Source organism: Mixophyes fleayi, chromosome 6, assembly GCF_038048845.1.
Source record: "Mixophyes fleayi isolate aMixFle1 chromosome 6, aMixFle1.hap1, whole genome shotgun sequence".
Classification (NCBI taxonomy): domain Eukaryota; kingdom Metazoa; phylum Chordata; class Amphibia; order Anura; family Limnodynastidae; genus Mixophyes; species Mixophyes fleayi.
Genome location: NC_134407.1, coordinates 69,226,136 through 69,238,947, shown reverse-complemented (window position 1 = coordinate 69,238,947; position 12,812 = coordinate 69,226,136). Strand labels below are relative to the sequence as shown.

The 12,812-nt window shown below is 41.3% G+C and overlaps 1 protein-coding gene across 1 annotated transcript in view; it reads right to left on the bottom strand.

Annotated features, from left to right (window-relative positions):
* The window catches only part of FASN (fatty acid synthase), a 73,618-nt gene that overhangs the window by 50,821 nt on the left and 9,985 nt on the right, over positions 1-12,812 (bottom strand). Inside the window, exons 2-6 of the mRNA XM_075216777.1 lie at positions 5,536-5,669; positions 3,795-3,947; positions 2,889-3,062; positions 2,597-2,797; positions 1,697-1,819 (exon numbers count right to left, since the gene is read on the bottom strand). Coding sequence (XP_075072878.1) covers positions 1,697-1,819; positions 2,597-2,797; positions 2,889-3,062; positions 3,795-3,947; positions 5,536-5,662 — 778 coding nt within the window. The 5' untranslated portion in view covers positions 5,663-5,669. The remainder of the gene's footprint in view (positions 1-1,696; positions 1,820-2,596; positions 2,798-2,888; positions 3,063-3,794; positions 3,948-5,535; positions 5,670-12,812) is intronic.

The following is a 12,812-nucleotide window of genomic DNA, read 5'->3' as shown; positions in this document are numbered from 1 at the left end:
TCTGCTTATCCAAGCTGTTGTACATCCATCAGGAAGTCCTTGTTTGTTCTGAGTGACTGTGCTTATCAGCCAAAATCTTGTCCTAGCTTTGGTTGAATATGGCAGTGAGTTTACATTGGTTTCCAGCTTTGTACTGCCTGAAACCAGAACTACTCGGTTGCCCAAGGTGAAAGTCCTTTGTATACATGAGAGATTACTGAGGAATAGGACTCTTCTGCCAGTCCCTTAGAAACCAAACCGTTTTGATGGTGGCTGCCATAAAGCCTAATCCGATTTTTCTGGGGCGAGACTTCCCACTATTTAAAGAGGTCCTCTGTGAGCAAGTCTGGCTGGACATGTCAACAACTGATTCAATGGTCAGAAACCCAGTCTTAAAGGATCTGCCCAAGAAATAAAAGTATTTGGACCTTGATCTATGGGAACTGTCAGAATGCTATCCTGGGGTTCACGGCAGGGTTTCCACAAAAGTGTAAAGCGACTGCCTTGACTTTGACTCCCTTGACTTTGGCCAAATGTGACTTTCAGTCTGGGATATAAATCACTATGTCATCTAAGTAAACGCTGCGAACGCTATATGGGGTCGTAGCAATGATTCCATGGCCCTTTGGAAGGTGGCAGGTGCCCCATGCATCCCAAAGGGTAGAACCTTATACTGGAAGAGACCATCAAGGGTGGAAAATATGGTCTTTTGCTTGACTGGTGAAGTAAAGGGGCCTTGTCAGTATCCCTTTATTAAGTCAAGAGTAGTCAAATAGTTACTACCAGCTAGATGTCCTATCAGTTCATCCAACCGTGGCATTGAGTAGGCATCGAACTAGGAAACAATGTTTAACCGCCTAAAGTCGTTGCAGGACTGAATACACTGTCGCTAGGATCACAAGAAAGTATGTGTAACTTTGTGTTATGAGCTACTTTGCCATCCTGACAATAAAAGCAAAGTACAAGCAAGAAGTTGTTTGTGATTCATCAGAAGGATTCTTGTGCCACACTAGCCATTGGTTCAACTAATGTTTATTTCTTACATTTGTATCTGTTCCTGAGTTGCCGGCTTCCTTCTAATGCCTGTGACAGCTTTAGCAGCATTGTAGTAGGTTAAATAAGTTTTAAATGCATTTTTCTATTTCCAAATGTTGAGCAGAACCAACACATTGGCATGAAATGACAGCTGATGTCTAAGTAAACCAATCAGGACTTTCCAACACATAAGGGCTTGTTGTGTCAAGAGCGCTAACCAATCAGGACACATGACAAGTCGCTATGTGTCTGAAGTGTGAAATTTGTTTATCCTACCACCGCAGGAGGAGAGTCGTCTGTTAGGGAGGCTGTGTGTGAGGAGGGAGGCAAGTATCTCCTGAATGAAGTTTTGATACTTGAGAGCAGAGGTGAGGTCTCAGTACACAAATAACTGCATTAACGCAAGGACTTGAGAATACAGAATTATGTTTTTCCTGATTTTGAAAATATGCTCTTTGCTTTCAACACCAGTTATATTTTGAAGTAAGGGTCCACTGAAAATCAGAGGTAGTAACTGTGGCTGTGTCTTTGGAAGCAGGATAAACTTTTTCTTTTACAAAGGTTCCTTTCTATTTCAGATAGATTAGAACAAGACACCAATGCAGACTTGTGTTGTGTGACAGATCTGTGTCATAAAAATACACATGTAAAATAGGCAGTTGTCTTCACTGAAGTTACACACCTTGCTCTTTGTAACCATCTGTATTGCTTCCAGCATTTACAATAGTAGCATAAACCCGTTTTGCCATAGACTTCTTAGTGACCAAGACAGCACAAGCAGCTTCAGAACGACAATATCCATTTCCTTGTGCAAAGAGATAAAGGTGGGTGTGAGTGGCAGCAGCTAAAACACTAAATAGACATATAATCCTACTATACAATGTCTTTTTACATGTTTTCACTTGTACCTCTAAAGTGCGTGTTCAATGGGAAATTATACACCAAGAACGAAAAAACAATAAGGGCTAGATTTACTAAGCTGCAGGTTTGAAAAAGTGGGGATATTGCCTATAGCAACCAATCAGATTCTAGCTTTCATTTATTTAGTACCTTCTACAAAATGATAGCTAGAATCTGATTGGTTGCTATAGGCAACATCCCCACTTTTTCAAACCCGCAGCTTAGTAAATCTAGCCCTAAGACTTTTAGCACTTTAATCATGTTTACCACCTTCAGTCTACATTTTGTGGCTTGGACGTGCCCTCATGCAGCTTTTACTAACTACACTGTTTTATCTTGCAGAGTTCCTTTTGTGTTTTTCATCAAAGACTTTACATTATCAAGACAGTATTTTGTTGCCACTGGATATTACTAAAATCTACTTTGTGCAAAGCCAAATTTTCTCAATTCTGACATTTCAAATAATACTTAGAAATGAAAACACTTTCAAATATTAATTAGGAGCTCAATGTGGGGTGCTGTCCTAGGTTTCATTGTCCAGTAACATGCTGTGGAGTGCTGCACGAGCAAGAGTTACCATTTCTGTATTATGGTGTTTTTATTCACCAGCCAGGGGAAGCACAGACTGAAGTACGGCCCAAATCTTATCAAGCATCATTTGTAATAGTCGCTGTTGACTCACCTGAGGCATCAAAAGACTTGCAGGTTCCGTCAGGGCTCAACATGCCCAATTTCATGAACTGTACCGATGTGTTGGGTTTTAGAAGTAGGTTGACTCCTCCTACGATGGCTGCATTGCACTGCCCATGGTAGATTGCTTTGTATGCATTTTCTAATGCCAACAAGCTAGAAGAGCATGCAGTGTCTATAGCCAAACTAGGGCCTAGAAACAGACAACACATTCACTGTTTATCAATATATACACATTTATGATATACATATACTTAGATAAATACACCACGGCCAACCCTTACCTTTTAAATCAAAAAAGTATGAGATACGGTTTGCAAACATGGCACGTTGGCATCCAGTCATGCTATAGCCAAGCAGTTCTTCTGGATCCCGGCTAAAGGCTTCACCCGCTTCTGACCCGCTAACACCTACCCAGACCCCTGTGTTTGTGCCACGTAGATCTGATGGATTAACACCTAGATGGATAAAATAAAATATCATGACAAGGAAGATGTAATATCATTTACCAGTCTACAATTTTGAGTTTTAAGTAAAAAAAATCACCAACAAACAGTATAGAAAGTGGTCTAGTAAACATAAATTATAAATTGCTTAGTAGGAGAGAACTATTCAGAGCAAATTAACCAAAATTTCAGCTGTTCTGTAAAAAAAAAATTAATGACACAAAAGAAAAAGCTGTGATTCTAGGTCCAAAAATCAGTTAATGAACACAGCAGGATGCCCCTTAAAATGAAGACTAACTGATACTCTGTATAATGAGGTTACAAACACCTTCAAACTTCTTACTGTTTGTCTAAGACAAACTGTTTTCTTAATATTAAGTTATGCTATTCTTAAACAACAAATATCACAACATTAAGAACAAACAAGTAAGTTAAGACAATATGATTGTAATAATGTTGGATTTTAATACATATTAACAATAAAGCTTTTTGCATCAATATTTTCTAAAGTCAAAGTTAACCTAACCTCATAAATATGATTCATCACATATGGTATGCCCTTAAAAATACTGTTAAAAGTAACTTATTCTAGCATTAATAACCCATGTGTGAATAAGGGTTTGTGCGGTAATGACCTGGGGGCGCACTAGATTCCACCATCCATGAATAAAAGACAGAAGAGACTATTAGAGAAATGCTTTGAACTGCAACTAATAATCCATCCCCAACTCTCAGCTATCTCACCTCCATCTACTATGGCTTCATAGCAAATTTCCAAAAGTAAACGCAACTGCGGATCCATGGTGTGAGCTTGCTTAGGATGAACACCAAAAAATGAGGCATCAAATTTGTTGATTTCTTTAAGTTTTCCATTTCTTTTTGGTAATCCATACAGACCTGTTAAAAAATAAAATATAATAAAAATCAACAAATAAATAATCTAAAACTAAAACCCAATCACTTCAAATGTGAATATCTCTCTCTCTCTGTATGTATGTATGTATGTATGTATGTATGTATGTATGTATGTATGTATGTATGTATGTATATATATATATATATATATATATATATATATATATATATGTATACACACACGCTATATGGAAAAAAGTGTTCGGACGCTAGACCATTACACCAACAGGGACTGTAATGACATTGTATTCAAATACATATACTTTAATATGGAGTTGGTCCCCCTATTGCAGCGATAACAGCTTCCACTCTACTCGGACGACTTCCACAAGATATTGAAGTGTTTCTGTGGGAATTTGTGCCCATTCATTCCGTAGAGCATTTATGAGGGCAGGCACTGGAGTTGGACGAGAAGACCTGGCTCGCAATCGCCATTCCAGTTCATCCCAAAGGTGTTTGATGGGGTTGAGGTCAGGGCTCTGTTGGGCCAGTCAAGTTCTTCCACACCGAACTCATCAGACCATGTCTTTGTAGTCCTTGCTTTGTGCACTGGGGCACAGTCATGTTGGAATAGAAAAGGGCCTTCCCCAAACTGTTGCCACAAAGTTGGAAGCATAGCATTGTCCAAAATGACTTGGTATGCTGAAGCATTAAGATTTCAATTTACTGAAGATTGGCGTCTTTTCCCAAACCCAGAAAAACAGCCCAATACCATTATCCCTCCCTCCACCAAACTTCACAGCAGTCAGATAGGTAACGTTCTCCCGGCATCCGCCGAACCCAGACTCGCCCATCTGACTGCCAAACAGAGATGAGTGATTCGTTACTCCATAGAACGCGTTTCTACTGCTCCACAGTCCAGTGTCGATGTGTTTTACACTACTCTATCCGAAGCTTGGCATTGGTCTTGGTAATGTGAGGCTTGCATGCAGCTGCTTGGCCATGGAAACACATTCTATTAAGCTCCCGTCGCAATTTTTGTGCTTACATTAATGCCAGTAGAAGTTCAGAACTCTTCGGCTATGGAATAAGCAGAGCGTTGGCTACTTTTACGCACCATGCGCCTTAGCAGTCGTTGACCTCGCTTTGTGATGTTATGTGGTCTTCCGCTTCATGGCTGAGTTACTGTTGTTCCTAAACGCTTCCACTTTCAGATAATATCACTTACAGTTGACCGTGAAATATCCAGCAGGGATAAAATTTCATGAACCGTCTTATTGCAAAGGTGGCATCCTATCACAGTACCACGCTTGAAGTCACTGAGCTCTTCAGAACGATCCATTTTGTATCACAAATGTTTGCAAATGGAGACTACATGGTTAGGAGCTTTATTTTATACACCTCTGGCAACGGGTCTGATTGAAACACCTCAATTCAATAATTAACAGGTGTGGCCAAATACTTTTGTCCATATAGTGTGTGTGTGTTATATATGTAAATGTATATATTTCATGTTGTAATTGTCACATTTTTAGTTTATTTCTACAAAGATGTGTACTTGCATGTTCCTTCTGCTTTGTTGTACAGAGGCAGCTAGGAAATATTAAGTAAATATAATGTTCTCACTTACCTGGTTTCCACCTTCTGTCATCCTCTGTTACCATGTCCACTCCTCCTATGAGGTTTTCCCAGAATTCCTGCAGATTGTCTGATTCCGGCAGCCTCCCCGCTATTCCTGCTATCACTATGTCCTCCATGTTTACTCTAGGGACATTAAATAGAAGTCAATGACTTTAGAAAACCCACAATCATCAAACTTTAAAGTACCTGTTATCAAGTTAAAAGCTAGCATGATGGCTTGGTAATATTCCAGAATTCATAATTATTAGTTAGCATATAATATGCTAGTAAAAATACACCCAGGAGTACGTCGTTTTAGGGATGCATATCCTCTGATTCTGATTGGCTAGCAGTCAGCAGCCAACAATAAGCCAGTACCACACACCATTATGGTCAGGGTTGATTTTAGCCAAAAATGGAACCTTAGGTATAGGCATCAATAGCTAATGCTACAGCTCACAGCTGCAACCGTCCCTCAGTGCATCACTAGGCCTGCTAGCTAAATGTTAAATGAACTGGAGATGACCACATATAACAGCAGCTACCAGACTCAGCTTCAAAAACACTTACAGTATGCACAGATATCAACAAATATGTCCAATATCTAGGGGCAAACAAATATGCAGCCCCATATCTCGTGACCAGTCTTATATGCAGATCCATGTATGGTGCCCAATCTGATATACAGACCCATTTCTGGTGGTCAGTCTGATATATAGACACATATTTGGTGCCCAGTGTAATATGCAAGCCCCTATCTGGTGAAGAGCATAATCTGCACACTTATATCTGGTACCCATTTAATATGCAAAACCATATTTGATGCACAGATCTGTATCAGGTACAATTAGAACAAGACCCATATCTGGTGCTGTGTCTAATATGCAGAGCTATATCTGGTGGCAGTCTAATATGCAGGCATCTGGGCTAAGTCAAATAAGGAGACTCAAATCAGATGCCCAGTCTACTAGGCAGAATCATATCAGGTGCTCAGGCTAATATGCAGACCTATTTCTGGTGCCCAGTCTTACAAGCCCATTTCATATGCAAAATCATATTTGATGCCCAGTTCCATATCTGGTCCAAGTTTAATAAGCAGACTCATAGCTGGTGCCAAGTGTAATATGCAAAACAATGTCTGGTGCCCAATTTAATAAGCTGAACCATATTTTGGGCCCTGTCTAATAGGCAGGACCGCAGTGTCAGCCCAGTCTAATATGCAAATCCATTTGTGTTAAGTCTAACAAAAAGACTGAAATCAGGTGCCCAGTCTAAAATCCACACCCATATCTGGAGCCCTGTCAAACAGGCCAAACCATATCTGGTGCCCAGTCTGATAAGCAGAATCACAGCTAATGTCCAGCTTGTGTCTCATATGCAGAGCCCTCAGTTACAAGTATAATATGCAGACCCCTATCCGGTGCCCACTCTATTATGCCACACATACTACTTAACATAAAAACACTGATATATGACAAGGAGATTTCTATGTTTAGAAACCCCAACAGACACACACTTATTTTACTAAACTAATGGTCATTTATTTAAGAACAGTGAAAAGAGAGCAAATACCTACCAATAAACTAGAATTGACAGAGGGTGGAAAACCCCTTTTAGTGATAAACAGCCACTCTTGAAATTGTTAGACCTGTGACCTATGTGGTCTTTCCACGCAACTCTGAAAGCAATATGGTGACTGTGTCCTTGACGCCTCACCCTCACATGTGCCACTAATTACCCTGCTGTATGTACTCGCATTATGTTCACCAAATATTTTCTTATAAAAGAGAAGATCTAACAAACAAAAATGAGCCCCCGATTGCCTGTCCTCTCTGACTCCTTAACATCTATTTACAGTGTTTGTTTTGTTGGATCATGACTGACTCATAACGCCGGTCTCTTTATCCAGAATTAATAGGCTCAGGAACAGGCAGGAAATAGCAACTGCTCTAATCACCTGTCAGCGGAAAGTCACAATGTACCCTCTTACCTGCCAAACACACCGCACAGACCACCAGGTCCAGGCTGGTCAGTTAATGTACCAGGAGTTACCATATTCTAACAGGTCGCTGCTATCATGCTTGATGCACGGCTAATATGAGGAAATTATTTTCTGTCATGTGTAACCAAAGCTTGAAATTATAAACTCTCATTCATACAAATAAATATACAGTGAAATATGAATTGTATATATTGTATAAATAAACAATATAGTAGATTATAAAAATGGTTTTCTATCTTAAGGAAAATGGAGTCTGTAAAACACAATAATATATTACTATAAAATTGTTTTACTTCGACCCACTAAGCACAGTTTCTTTCAGATAGTTTTGTTTTGCGTTTTTAGAGAAAGCCCCAGGTATGAGGCACTGCAGGACTTCTTTTCCATCTAAAGAAGAGGGGCATCTTTATCTCTAGGCCAGTCTTGCCCTGGGAGAAAAAGGCTCCAGCAGTTGCAAGAACCCCCTTTGCCACAAGATTAGGGAACAAGGCCAGTGTGTGCGTCCTGGGTGCCATAGGTGCCCCCACCTTGGGAGCTGCCCTGTCCTCTTGCTTCTTACATAGTGTGGAGCAGGGGTGGAGCAGCATTTCCAAATTTTGGCAGTGTGGCACTGGACTTTGACATCATAGCTCAGCACCACAGTGTGGGGGCACCGAGGTGACCCCCCCCCCAGCACTTTTAAGGGTGTCCTTTTTCTCTGAGCTCCATTTGACCTTAATGAAGAGACCTGAATGTTCAGCTCCCCAAAAAGATGCAGCCTGCCAGAAAGCAGGGAGGTTGAAAAATCGGGCCGCATTAGATCCCTTGATCTTTGGAACCGGACCAGAGGGGAGAAAAAGAGTGCAGAGTAACAAAGAAGTGCTAAAAATACCAAAATAAATAAGCACCATGTGTTACAGCCCCTGTCTCAACCCAGAATTTGAAAAATGTTCCTGGTTGGCCAGAAAACCAGGACAAAAAAAGCAGATACATTTCATGTTAGCCAAAAGGTAGAGAAGTAATATGGTGGTGTAGAGGAAACTAAGAGCAAACCAGTGCGTAGTAACTAGAACCTACCAGATTCTATGGCCTCCATCAAATATTTGAAGAAAAAAAAAACGTAAGGAGACTTTTAGGCAATCCCTAGGGACAAACGTACAGATAAACCCCCTCATTTCTGAAGTACAGACTTCTGTGAACATGACATGGCAGCCAGTCTGATCAATATTTGCCCAATCAGTATTCAGAGCATGACACTGGCTGGCACTGGGATAGGACTTCGGTGTGTTTTGTTCTACAGCACATTCATGCATGATAAAGATTCCAGCTCAGCGTGTGCAAACCTCTAGGAAATTGCATTTGGCAGAAGTTCCAGTCAGCTACCCCTTTTCTATAACAATTCCAGAACCAATATATAAGTAAAATACAATAGTGTCATTATACAGGACTGCCAATGCTTGGCTCTGGTATCCCGTTTCTTGGAGCTCTCCCCATGCTGTGCATAGAGGTTTGGGGAGAGTGACTGCACAGCTTCAGAAAGAGGGGTATGGTGAGCCAGCCAATAGGAAGCTATTGGTCCATGCAGTCACTATCCCTAACTTGTAATGTGGTCAGATGGGGAAGTGTATGGGCTGATGTGGCTCCACCTTGATCGGACAACACCGGACCTGTGGAATTTGTCCCCGCTCCATCCCGCTTTCAGTCCCTTTATCTCTATATAAATATACAATTATAAATAAAATGGCACAATCATTGCTACAAACATAAGTTGGAAATATGAGTTTCTTAATACGAAAAAAGCATTTCTTCAGAGAAAACCAAAATGCACAAAGAGAAAATATACAGTAATCCATTAGTATTCAGTCAATAACCTGCCAAATTAGGATGACCTTGGATGGACGGTAAGCAGCACATTGCAGTGAATTCCCCCTAAAACTATTTTTTCTTTACATCTCACAGAACCAGAATGGCAACTGGTACATATTGGCAGCTGGATCAATTACCCCAATCTTGTTACTGATGTATTATAGCTACAGTGTTAGATAACAATACAGCTTCTAGCAAGAAAGAGGTACAGACATTTTTAGGCATATTTTAGTGGGGTGCAAGCACATATTGTAGTTGTTTTTTCTCACTGCCATGTCAGTGTAAGAGACCTGGGGAGGGAACCAAGATGTGACCAATCAAAACATCAGAACAAGACAAAAATAAAACAGGCTCGCGCAGAGAGCCATTTTGTTGTCTAAACCAACATTGCTGTGAATCCAGCAAAGATATTTGTAGATTAGTATTAAAAGTTTGAATTTTATTATTTTAGTTATAGAGAGAGTATAGGGAATTAGAGAGGTTAAGCAAAGGAAGATTGTTGAATGAGAAGTTTGACATGGGCATTTAAAATGACTGGAGCATAAACAGGTAATTAAGCTGAAGAAGGACAAGAATAATACGCTTATTTAAACTCACTCTGTGTCATTTATTTATTAAATATCTCAGTACAGGAGAGAAGAGAGTTCTTGCATGAGCTTTGTTTCCCAAAAATCACTGTCAATAAAAGAGCCTGATATACCATTCTTAGTTAGTACTGGAAGCAGGGGCGGATCTAGAAAAGTACTGTACCCGGGGCGATTTAGGGGGGGCGATTTAGGCCCCGCCCCTTTCTAAAATCTTAGGCTGCCGACGGCTGCACACTATGTGCAGGTCCGTCCAGCCGTGACAGGCAGGGACAGTGTGCTGCCCGGCTGCTCTGATTGTGTTTTAAACACAATCAGAGCAGCCGGGCAGAACACTGTCCCTGCCTGTCACAGCTGGACGGACCTGCACATAGTGTGCAGCCGTCGGCAGCAAGTGTCTGCTGGGGGGGCGATCGCCCCGATCGCCCCCCCCCCTGGATCCGCCACTGACTGGAAGTAGGTAAAGACATTGCACAGTACTGAACTCTTGATTCCTTTCCCTTTCTAATTTCCCTAACAACATTAGAAGGGGTTTGCCAACAAAGTATAAATCATGTCTAGTCCAAATGGATTAATTCAAGGGTAACTGCTGCGTACAACCTTTTTTTTTTTTTTAAAGTTTTATTTTTACAAAGTCACATAAACAAGAGATTACAGCTAACATCATGAATACACAAGTAGAAGATAACAAGAAAATCACACAGGGTCTACATCAAGCGCAGATCAAGAAATTCTGCATGTCAACCGGAATTTTAAATATAAGGAAAAAGAGTTACCCAAAGTATTTTTACGGAGAGAAGAGAAAAGGAGGAGAGAGAAAAAGAGAGGGACAAGGAAAAGGAAGAGGAAAAGAAGAAAGAAAAAGAAGGGAGAAAAGTGACTAGATCCATTGTGAGAAATGGGAAAAGCTCTGTAAAGCAAAACAAATAAAACTAAGATTTTTATAGTACTGAGTTATGTGAAGGGTGGACACACCTGAAAAAAGGATAGCCACGGGTCCCAGACCTTGGTGAAGTCTCTCGAGGAATTGCGGATAATACTGGTCATAAATTCTATCCGCTGAGTCTGCCAAACTCTATTAATTATGGACTGAAGGGAAGGAGGGGATTGTTGCCGCCAATCTGCCGCTATTTGGCAAGTAGCTGCCGAGAGAATGTGCTTAATTAATTTATTCTGATGGCGGGATGCCGAGGGAACTCCCATGGGAAGAAGAAAGAATTTAGGCTCCAGGGAAATGCCCACCTGCAGAATTGAGTGGATCAAACTCTTAATTTCTATCCAGAAACTTGACAGTCTTGGGCACGACCACCAAATGTGGAGGAACGTGCCCTCATGGGAGCAACCCCGCCAATACCGATCAGAGGGATCAGGGAGGATTCTACAGAGACGGAAGAGCACATAGTACAAACTGTATAGCACCTTATAGGTGTTCTCTTTAATTCTGACACAGATAGAACTGGAGGCTGCATTCTCATATATCTTAGACCACTCCTCGTCTAATAACTCTTCACCAAGGTCCCGCTCCCAGGCTGATTCATGTAGGCCTCTAAGATTCGAGGTGGAAGAAGATAGCTCGAAGTAGAGTGGAAATGAGACCTTTTGTTGAAGATTGGCATAAGCAGAAGGCTTCAAAGGTAGAGAGAGGTCGAGCTGAGAGGCAGCTTTTAACAACCCTATGAAAATGACATAGTTGCAGAAACTGGTAAAAGTGCTTTGAGAGAATATGAAAACGAGATTAGATGTCAGAGAATTGAGGGAAGGTCGCGGAGGAGGTTAGGTGATTGAGATATCTGACTCCCCCCCGCAAGTACCACGGCTGAAATGATCTAGGATGAAATCCTGGGAGAAAATCCGCGGAGTTAAATAATGGAATTACCGGGGAGGGATGTGGGGACAGGCCATATTTTTGAGATGATGAGTCCCACATGGATAAAGAATGTGAAATAACCGGGTGGAGTAGAAAGCGCTTGGGACGGCGTGACCTTGGTAGTCATAGGAAGGAGGATAGTGAGAGCAGCCCCAGACCTTCCGACTGAATTTTAGACCAAACTCTAGTTTCTATCCATCTGCACCATAGGACACATTGAGTGAGTTGGGCAGAGAGATAGTATCTACGGAAATCAGGAATCCACAGGCCTCCTCCCCATGGGGATCTCTGAAGAATTTTGAGCAATGTGGAACTGGAGGAATTTAAAGACAAAGGGTGGGAAACGAATAGGAAGAGTCTGAAAATAATAAAGCAATCTGGGGAGGATATTCATTTTAACAGCAAATGAATGCGGCCAATCCAAGAGATGTAGAGTTGGGACCAAGCTGCCACGTCGAACTTTATTTGGTCGAGGAGGCAGGGGAAATTAACTTGGAAAAGGTGCCGGTAATGTTTAGTGATAAAGACACCCAAATTTAAAAAAATTTGAAGACCCCACTGGAATGGGAACGAATGCTCCAAAAGTAACTTGTCTACGACAGAAAAGTCTAATACCTCTGTCTTGTCCGAGTTGAACTTATAGCCCGACAAATAGCCATAGAGGTCTAACTCGGCCAAGAGAGGAGGCACTGACATATTGGGGTTAGTAATTGACAACAAGACATCGTCAGCATAAAGCGCAATCTTACGAGTAGAAGGACCCACTTGTATACCAGTTATTTCATGGCTATCTCGAATCCTTGCGGCCAATGGTTTAATAATAAGAGCAAATATAAGTGGAGAGAGGGGCAACCTTGGCGTGTGCCATTCAGAATCGGGAAAGGCGTTGAAGTCAAGCCATTAGCAGAAATAGTGGCTGAAGGGGAACGATAGAAAGCCAAGATGCCTATCAAGAATCTGTCTGTGAACCCCATTTCTCAAACTCCCCC